The 10,606-nt window shown below is 43.8% G+C and overlaps 1 protein-coding gene across 1 annotated transcript; it reads right to left on the bottom strand.

The window, feature by feature from the left end:
* Positions 1-1,163: 1,163 nt before the first annotated feature.
* On the bottom strand, positions 1,164-9,976 carry dmrt2b (doublesex and mab-3 related transcription factor 2b). The gene is made up of 3 exons (XM_083648411.1): positions 9,445-9,976; positions 7,760-7,862; positions 1,164-2,574 (listed from the first exon to the last, which is right to left on the bottom strand). Exons 1-3 carry the CDS (start codon positions 9,841-9,843, stop codon positions 1,733-1,735), a joined length of 1,344 nt encoding a protein of 447 aa, XP_083504537.1. The 5' UTR covers positions 9,844-9,976; the 3' UTR covers positions 1,164-1,732.
* Positions 9,977-10,606: the final 630 nt, after the last annotated feature.

Raw genomic sequence — 10,606 nt, 5'->3', positions numbered from 1 at the left:
TCACAGGCTAATTACCTTGAGTAGGCTATAAGCCCCACAGGCCAATGACCTTGAGTAGGATATAAGCCTCACAGGCTAATGCCCTTGAGTAGGCTATACGCCCAACAGGCTAATGACCTTGGGTAGGCTATAAGCCTCACAGGCTAATGACCTTGAGTAGGCTATAAGCCCCACAGGCTAATGACCTTGAGTAGGCTAATACGCCCCACAGGCTAATGACCTTGAGTAGGCTATACGCCCCACAGGCTAATGACCTTGAGTAGGCTATAAGCCTCACAGGCTAATGACCTTGAGAAGGCTATAAGCCCCACAGGCTAATGACCTTGAGCAGGCTATAAGCCCCACAGGCTAATTAACTTGAGTAGGCTATAAGCTTCCACAATAAGCAAATATTCAAGCATCCCATGCAGGTACAATGATAGATCAAATTTGACTGTATGCCAGATATATGTGCATTAATAAGAGAATCAAATCAGACTTTTAAAAGTAACACAAAAGTTAACTTCCCTTGTAACTAATTACTTTTATTATGCAGTGATTTGAAAGTAATTTGATTACTTTTTGAGACACTTTTTGAAACAAGTAACTGTAACTCATTACTACTTTTACTAGTTTTCAGTAACTTGCCCAACACTGGACGTTACGGTATGCAATAATAATGATACAGTAGGCTACAGTCTGACAAAATGTCTGTATTAAATGTGCTTGATGAAATGAGAATAAATAGTGAACACATGTCGCTCACTTGGCATAAACACTTGTAGATGTATCAGTGTGATGGTTTGCTGTTATTCCTTGCTTTACTAGCCTACATCATAGAAAAGATGTTTTATAAATGTTGGCTTCCCTCAGCAAACCACCTGCTTCACCGCATGTTCCTTTCATTGTTAGTTTTCGTTTGAGTTCGGGGGGGGATATTATTTTCCTTTGTTTTGACACTGACAGCTGAGCAGAGAGCAGCCCGCCACATCTAGACACTTTCCACTTGAAATGCAGACAAAAGAACTGGGCACAAGTTCAATCAGCACTTGACTTTTTCATCAAACCTTGTTTTATGGATGTATATTTCTTTTGCAGGAAAAGAGAATAAAATATGATTGATGCGAGAGGGCCGAAGCAGAAAGGTGCGGGATACTTTTCCCGCCGCACTGCTGACAGAGGATTGTAAAAAAAAAAATCAAAATTGATTACATTTTTGAAGTGTATACTGTACAAAATAGGTCAATGTAGGCAATACAAATTGAAATAATATATCAAACAAACAAATTACATACGTATCTCTCACTGTAATATTTTTAATTATACTTTAAAATATAACAAAATATTTTTTTTTGTTCATGAAAAAATATGCAAACACTGTAAATGACAACCCTGAAATTGCGCTGGCCAACGGCACCTCTTAAATATTGACCCGAATGCCGTTGTGCAGCAGCCTTCCAGCCCTCGTCAAGAGAAGACAGTGTTTCACAACCTGTTAACACAACAAGCAGTCAGCCATTTCTTTTACATTCATACCCTCTGCCTCAACTCTCAGGCTGCGTTGCGATCTCTTAGTAGTTCCCAGCTAAGTGGACTGCACAGCGTATTCAGCCATATGACTTAACATGGCTGAATATACCCTGTGCACTCCACTTTGAAGGGGAACTACTAGCAGTAGTTCTACTACTACTACTACTACTACTACTACTACTACTACTAGTGTTTGTCCAGCCACTCTGCCTCCCATCTGCCTCTAGGCCCTCAGCAGAGCCTCCACAGAGAAAGGTAATGGCCTGACAGGAGAAGTCTTGATTGAGTTGCTGTGAGGGCTCTTGGCGGTGTTGGTGTGAGGAGCGGCCTGGGCGGCAGGAGCTCCCACGCACCAGCGCCTGGCTGTCAGAGGCGCGGGGTTTAAAGTCCTGCCGGGAGTGCCGACGTCCGGCCCGCCCTGGAAACCCAGATCTGACCCGAGAAGGGAGTGCACGACTGCGGGAAACCCACTCGAGGCCATCGATTGTGTTTGTTTGGAAGGCTCCGAGGAGGCATCGAGCCGTCGGTTTGCTAATCGAGGTATGTGCAAAAGCTCTGGACGGGCTTCTTCTCTCTTCTCGCGGCCTGTCCAGACGTTCGGCAGCACCTCCTCCTCCTCCCCGGTCCACTCGGGGCTTCGGCCCGACGACGGCATTAGCTGAGCGTAGCCGCCTTCCGTGGACAAGCGCCTGCCCTTCAGCTGGAAAAGTCCCTGGTAGAACTGGAAGTCACACTCGTACAGAGGCTTGTATTTGTACACGGGCATGTAGGCGGGCTCCTTGCTGAGAGGGCAGCAGTGCAGGCCGTGGCTCTGGGACACAGGCAGCGGCGGAGGGTGCAGCATGGAGACGAGGGGAGGGGGCGAGAGGGGAAAGTCTCTCTCCAGCTCCCTCTGCCGCAGCTCGCGCTCCAGCATCACGTTCTCCAGCTCCTTGTCCGCGAAGGCTCTCCTCTTCCTCATGCGGGCGCTGATGGTGGGGCAGGGCAGGGGGGCGAGGCCGTGCTGTGCCTGTTTGGACCAGCAGGAGGCATCCTCCTCCTCCAGCGCCGCTGCTGGTTTGACCCCTGCACGGCGGCGGCGAGAGCACAAAATTACATACATTAATTTGCATTAAAATTAATTCCACATTCACACATTATGCTCTCCCACTCTTCACACCATCCCATCCTCCCCCTGCTTATACCCCTCTCCTCCTCTGGGAGGACACAAACACACGCACATGCAGGCGGACAGACAGACAGACAGACAGACACACATAAACACACAAACACACACGCACGCAGATGGACAGACAGACAGACATAGATTCCTGGAATTAGTAGAGATGAAGCCGTTACAACCAGTTGCTGAATTATTTATACGTTTAATTGTTTGATTGTTTGTTATTTTAATGCTGCATTTGGTTAACGGTGTCACTTTGCTTTAGGAGTGCAGGGAAGCTGAGAGGGCTGTAAAGAAGATAGAGGCTCAAACAGGATTTGACTGCAGGCCAGCAGGTGTTAATACACAGTACTATTTATTACAGTAATTACCAGGTGTTGTGAATACCCTGCCATTGAAATCATCAGGTTATTACAGTAATTACCAGGTGTTGTGAATACCCTGTTAATACACAGTACTATGTATTACAGTAATTGTCAGGTGTTGTGAATACCCTGTTAATACACAGTACTATGTATTACAGTAATTGTCAGGTGTTGTGAATACCCTGTTAATACACAGTACTATGTATTACAGTAATTGTCAGGTGTTGTGAATACCCTGTTAATACACAGTACTATTTATTACAGTAATTACCAGGTGTTGATACAGTGCTATTTATTACAGTAATGTGTTGTGAATACACAGTGCTATTTATTACAGTAATGTGTTGTGAATACACAGTATTACAGTAATGTGTTGTGAATACACAGTACTATTTATTACAGTAATGTGTTGTGAATACACAGTATTACAGTAATGTGTTGTGAATACACAGTGCTATTTATTACAGTAATGTGTTGTGAATACACAGTATTACAGTAATGTGTTGTGAATACACAGTGCTATTTATTACAGTAATGTGTTGTGAATACACAGCAGGGGCGTCGCTAGACCCTGGCTTCCGGGGCTAGAGCCCCGGATGTTTTTTTCCTAGCCCCGGATGTTTTTTTCCTAGTTTTTTTTTTTTTTTTTTTTTTTTATTTATTTATTTTTTCCAATAAACAAAGTCTGGCATTAATAATCAGTACATTATACAAAAAAATCAGACTAAACATTTACAAAATTGGAACAGACAATCAAATAAACAACAAAATAAAATAAATAAAGCAAAATCATTAAGTCAGAGTTCTAAACAGTTTTCTAAAAAAAACAAACAGAAAATATCAGTAGGCTATGCAGGACCAAATTATCAGTTACTATTGTCATAGTGTGTCATTACATAATGTTTCTGCTTCACTCCTCACCACCTCCTCTCCACACGAGCTCATCATCTCACTATGAAATTATTCAAACAAATGACATGCGCCAACATGCACAGCATCACAGTAGCTACAACTATGAAATTATCTTATGTTATTTAGTTGTTTAGTTATTATTATTATTATAACCTTTATTTAACCAGGTAAAACAAATTGAGATACGAAATCTCTTTTACAATTGCGACCTGGCCAAGAAGGCAGCAAGTTACAGATCAGATCATACACACATTTACATACAAAATACAAAAACTAATTAAAACAGAGCACAGACTACACCAACACTGCATCAGAAGTAATAGTAAAAAGCATACATCCTAAAATCATACATACATCCTAAAATCATAGTCATAAAATGATAATAAGAGCGGCATAAAGTGCAGAGGCATATTGTGCACAGAGGAGTCCAAATATTGCTACGAGGCATAAAGTGCATAAAGAGACAAAGTGCACAGTGGAAATTTAAATGTTGCCACAGGAGCAGCTCGAGACAAGAACCTCTGACAACTTGTGTTTAAAACTGGACAACGAAATCAAAGAAACCAACTTAAAACGTGTCTGCAGGTCGTTCCAGGACCAGGGACCAAAATAAGACAAGCTTCTTTTGCCAGCCTCAGTCCGTACAGGAGGCACTTTAAAGCGCAACCAGTTGGATCTGAGATTATACGAGGTAGTTATGGACACAAATTTAGAGCATAAGTAAGAGGGTAACTTACCCAGAATGGTCTTATACATGAGAATATACCAATGCTGCAACCTACGCATAGTCAGGGAGGACCATCCGACTAGATTGTACAAGATACAGTGATGGGTCCTGTAACCTGAGGTGGAAATATATCTCAAAGCAGCATGAAAAAGTGGATCAAGTTTGGCCAGGGTAGTAGGACACGCGAATCTATAGATAGTGTCGCCATAGTCTAACTGAGACATGAACAGGCTTGCCACCAGACGTTTACGAGAAGGCATAGAAAAACACGATTTCAATCTATACAAGGAGCCCAAAGTGAATTTGAGCTTCCTGGACAGAGTTGCAATATGGTGTTTAAAATTTAGGTCCTTATCCAGCCAAAAGCCTAGATATTTATAAGTATCCACATACTCAATGGCTGTCCCTTCAAGTGTGTGGATAGCAAGCGGAGGAGCCACAGTGCTGCTATGTGCAAATAACATTGTCTTAGTTTTGCTGGCATTTAAGAGCAGCTTAGCTTCGTTAAGCTCGTGCTGCAAAAAGGTGAAATCAGATTGAAGATTGGCAATAGCAGCTTCACAGGAAGGAGCAGAGGAGTACAGAACAGTATCGTCCGCGTACATGTGGTACTGTGAGTATTTCAGACGATCACAAATTTTGTTTACATATAGGAGGAAGAGAAGAGGCCCCAAGACGGAACCTTGGGGAACCCCTTTCTCCAAGACAACAGGATCTGAAACAACATTACCAAACCTTACAAATTGCGTGCGGTCGGACAAATAACTCTGAAACCAATCAGCCGCATTCTGACAGAAGCCCGCCTTCAAAAGAATGTCAATTAAAATAGCATGATCAACTGTATCAAATGCCTTGGTTAAATCAACAAATAACGCAACACAAACAGATTTCTTGTCAATGGCAGCCTTAATATCATCTAATACTTTAAGACTAGCAGAAACGGTGCTATGCCCAGGTCTGAATCCCGATTGCATAGGATTTAGTATATTGTTGGAGTCAAGAAACATTTTAATCTGGTCTGATACTAGAGACTCCAAAATCTTTGCTAAAGCAGAAAGATTAGAAATAGGTCTATAATTATTCATTTCAGCTGAGTCACCAGACTTTAACAGAGGTGTGACAAAGGCTTGTTTCCATAAGACAGGCAGTTTCTGAGAAGCAATAGAGAGATTGAAAATGTCTGTGATTGGTTGAGCTACAATCACAGCTGCCAGTTTCAGAAGAAAAGGATCAAGGCCGTCAGGCCCAGCAGTCTTCTTGGGGTCAAGTGTCTGCAGGGCATGCAGAACATCAGACACCAAGAATGGCACAAAGTCAAACAGTTGTGAAGATATTTTCTGAGATAAATGGGCCTTGATGCTCAAGGCCCATTTATCTCAGAAAATATCTTCACACAGAATATTATTAACCATACAACCTACAACGCTAGCATCAGCATGAAGCCACAGCCATCCACTCCAATGTCTATAGAAGCTAACGTTAGCATGACTGTCACAATAACAATGCCTTCACTTCACAGTTACATTAAACAAAACCACACATCACTGCTTCATTAAACCATTACAACAAACAATACGTTGTTCCCAATTCCAGCTAGGCGCTTTTGATTAGATAGAACCGTAGGTTGAAGAGCGACATGTGTTTTGCGACCGGCCGGTGAGTACACCTTACGTCAAGTAGCGTAGATATAACATCACTACGTCCGCTCTAAGTTTCAAAATAAAAGTACCATATGATACAAAAACGGCACCATCAGAATTTAGGTTTACAGGAAGCGTGTACCTTAATAAAATACCTTCACAGGAGTTACTGGGGGGGTTCGTACCATTGAGATATAATATTTAATAAAATAAAATATGTAAATTTGCTAAGTGGACTCCCGCCAGAACCCTATCAAGGACCTCTGGTGGTCCCTGGACCTCGAGACCCACTAATCTTGTTCTTCTGTATCCATCTCAAATGACTCACAACATGGGTATTTACGGATTGGAAAAACCAATTTTTTTTGAGTGGGGTGGGGGGGGAGCCCCCTCCCCCCTTACCCCTCCTCCCCGTCGGGGTACCTGGCTAAAGCCCCCAATGTCTTCAGGACCTAGAAACGCCCCTGATACACAGTACTATTTATTACAGTAATGTGTTGTGAATACGCTGCCATCGGAATCATCCGGTTTGTTTCTAAATGAGGTGCTGCATCCACGATGGCTAATGACACTCAAGCAGTGGCACTGCCAGTTTGTAGGCCAAGCGGGCCTTGTAGTGCAGTATGATTACACTGTGTATGTGTGTAAGCTTCAGAGTGACACGTCACACTCGCCTGAGGGGGAGAGAGAGTGTGTGTGTGTGTGTGTGTGCGTGTGCGTGTGCGTGTGCGTGTGCGTGTGCGTGTGTGTGTGTGTGCGTGTGTGCGTGTGTGTGTGTGTGTTTGTGGGTGAATGAGTACACCTGCATGTAAGCGTGTGAGGCATGCTTGCTCGGAGGAAAAAAACACGCCCTCAGATTGTTGTCTCCAAAACTACTAGTAAATACACACAGCGATTCCATTGCTCGCATTTGCATAATTTTAATCACCCGGGTAGAAATGCAAACACAAACAGACCGAGGGCCGCTAGACTGCACACAGCACAGCACAGGCAGTGTCATTGGTGGAAATGTTCCTGTTGCGTGTAGCGTAGCTATACTCGGCTAGCCTGAGAGGAGTTCTGTGTGACTTGTGAATGATTGAATCTTTCCAGTGAACAAAGAGCGAGATGAGTCAGTATGAGAGTCGTGCATCAATCTTTGTGCCATTTAGGGCCCTGCAGTGAGTCACTTCTTCCACGAGCACACAATGAACCATGTTGCACACACTTGCTCTTTCAATCCGTGATCGTGTCTCTGAATCCGCCCTGCCTGCCTGCCTGCCCCCCACCCATGATGCGTGAAATGAAAGCATCGACTCGGAGGATTCCATTTTGATCTATACTGAATGAGTAAGGCTACCGACTCCTGTAGACAAACACTGGGCTGGCCCTTCCATCACTGTCTGGCAGAGGAGAGATACAGTGGGGTAATGAGACAGGACATGAGGTGTTCATTAAGCCATACCCTGCAGGATGCTCTTAGCCACGCCGCTAGGCTCGGCTGCTTTGGTGTAGCGCTGATACGCCGTCCTCCGCAGCGGAGCCGCGCACCTGACCCCCCTTTTGCCCTGGGAGGAACACGAAACAGCTGAATTAGACATTTAGACATAATTGCCTTACACGTGCGTGCCTGTATCCCAAGGGTAATTATTAGAGGAGTGAATATATAGAGATGTGTGTGTGTGGGGGGGGGGGGGAGTACATCTTTAGTTTTCATTCAGAAAAATATATGTGAGTAAAGAGTGAGCGCTATACTGTTTTGCCACTCTCCGCTCATTAAATTTGTTTGAGGTTAAAAAAAGTAGAGTCCGCACACACTGCATAGTAGACTTAACTCCCATTTTATTTGTTGGGTATTATTGACGTTTCAGTCATGGTGACCTTCATCAGAATTTTCAGTTTCTGATGAAGGTCGCCATGACAGAAAACATCGATACTCAACAAATAAACTGGGAGTTAAGTCTACTATAGCCCTACAGTGTGTGGACTCTTACTTTTTTAATCTGCTATTGATCGTCTGTTGTCCTGCACCTGCAACACTGAGTGGATGTGCATTGTGTTTATAAATTTGTTTGAGAACATACATACAAAAATATATTTAGATATATCAGTAGAAACAGTTGGAATTATAAAAATCAAACTTTATCTGGTACATTTAAAATTCAAATTCACACATTCACAAAGTCACAAATATGACACTTTTTCCTACTATGACACACATTTCCTATTTCACACATTACTTTATTTTTAAAGAACAAACACTGACTATAGGACTATATAGCCTACTACTGTACTTGCTTTAATTTAGACATTAATTATTTAACATCTATTTACAATATTAAGAGAATTCTATAATAACGTTTTGCCTTAAATTACAAATGTAGAACTCACTCCAATGTCAATGAGTAACATGAAGTCATTTGCAGAGAATGGATCATTTGATGGCTAAATGGTTTTTCTCCTGTTTACATTGCCATAAGATCAGACAGTCGAAAATCAAGATGTGTAATAATTGTGCAAATCTAACATTTCTCAATGATGCTCATCCATATTAATACATTTTTCAGCTTTTCTTCTCATAAATGTATAGGCTAGGATGGCTAGAGGAAACCAGTGATGTAAACATAAAGGTGCTAAATCATGAACTGCAGTCAGCGATCATTATAAGGCAAACACCCACAAATGTGAAGAAAAAAAAATCTATCCTATTAGGCTATGTGAAGCAATCAATCAATAATTTTGCTCTCACAGCTACATTTTATGATTTTCTCCCATAAGGCCCCAATTGTATTTTGATATTATTTAGCCTGCTGTGATTGATGTGAAACATAGGTAGCCTAAATTATATTCTCAGGTAGGAATAGGCCTATTTCTCTGCTATCCTCAGAATAGAGAAAGACGAGCTAGTGGAGGGTAAAGCTACCTATATTACTCATTTTACCAATACCCACCTTTGACAGTAGTGTTCCTCCCCTTTTTGGTTCGACATTGTAGGATAAGATAAATTCATGATATGAAATCACAGAAAATCCTGACGCAAGATAGGTTATAAGAGGACAGGAGGGCAAAGCTCTCTGGAAATGCTAATTAATTGTGCTTTTTAGCCTATATTTCTGTAATGACGATCATTATAGCTCATTCTCTCCTCACCTCCGCTGCCTGTTGCCGCCGCAGCGCGACCTGCGCCGCCATGACGCGCTGCCGCTCCACCACCAGCAGGCAGCAGGCGCAGTGGCAGTCCCTCCAGCGGCAGAAGCGCTTGTGACCTTTGAGACACGAGACGACGCCGTGGTTCCGGCAGCGGGCGCATTTGGGGCTGCGGGTCATCTTGCGCGCTTTCTGCTGCTGCTGCCGCTCCGGGGACAGCTGGCCCGCCGCGCGTCTCTGCCGCTCCGGGGATAGCTGGCCCGCCCGGCGCCTCTCCCCTCCTCCGTCCCCGCGGCATCCGTCAAGACTCGTCACGTCAACTTCTTCCTCGCCGACTTCGGGTTTCAGTGCGTCAAGTTGTGCGGTGGTATCCTGCAGGCCTCTTTCCAGCTGAGCGGACATCTATGACTGAATAGGCTACCGGTCCGAGATCCCACTTTTTCTTTGCTGCAAACTTTTTTGCAGACTTTTACGCGAGCATCCCGTGGCTGGAACGTGATTTGGTGGAGGATGATTAGATGTGGCCCTGGGCAATTGAGATTATAGAATTAGCCTCCAGGATAAATTATTTTAAATAACCAACTGTGATTCACCGACAAAATGTTTTCATCAAAACTTCACGGTCCAAAAAAACGAAGGCAAACGACAGTTTACGCATGCATGCATTCTCAACGGCGCAGAATAAATTCAACTAAACACCTGCAGCAACACAATGCATCTGCAGCGGTAACAGATTGTCTCGAGTAAAAATCACCTGCCCAACGGAAAGCAACGCATTAAAACTATAAACTCCTATGAAACATCGCACCTGGCCTGCACGCGTCCTGCTCCAGACTGCTGCTGCCTGCATGACAGAGCGTGTTTTCAGGGTGGAAACTTTGCAGCCTACCGCCAGAGTTTTGAAATGTTAAGCCTCTCTCTCAGCTGCTCTCTGACGCCGTTTCCAAGAACACGCGGACGGGAGACCGGGCCGCAATGCCGAGCTCCTGGCGCGGGACTCATGAGCAAAGATTTGGGAAAGATCATTTGCAGCAAAAGTATAAAACGTCTCCCCCCCCCCCCTATAATAACCCCTCATAGCCATACCTGCCCTCTGCCCTGCCCACCTCCACGGCTGTTCTCATCTTTCAACAGAGATTTTAGCCTACTGGCTTTTTCCAGCCCG

Source organism: Poromitra crassiceps (genome assembly GCF_964638095.1).
Source record: "Poromitra crassiceps genome assembly, chromosome: 12".
Lineage (NCBI taxonomy): Eukaryota > Metazoa > Chordata > Actinopteri > Beryciformes > Melamphaidae > Poromitra > Poromitra crassiceps.
Note: the sequence above shows the minus strand (reverse complement) of the source record. Positions and strands in the feature narration are given on the sequence as shown.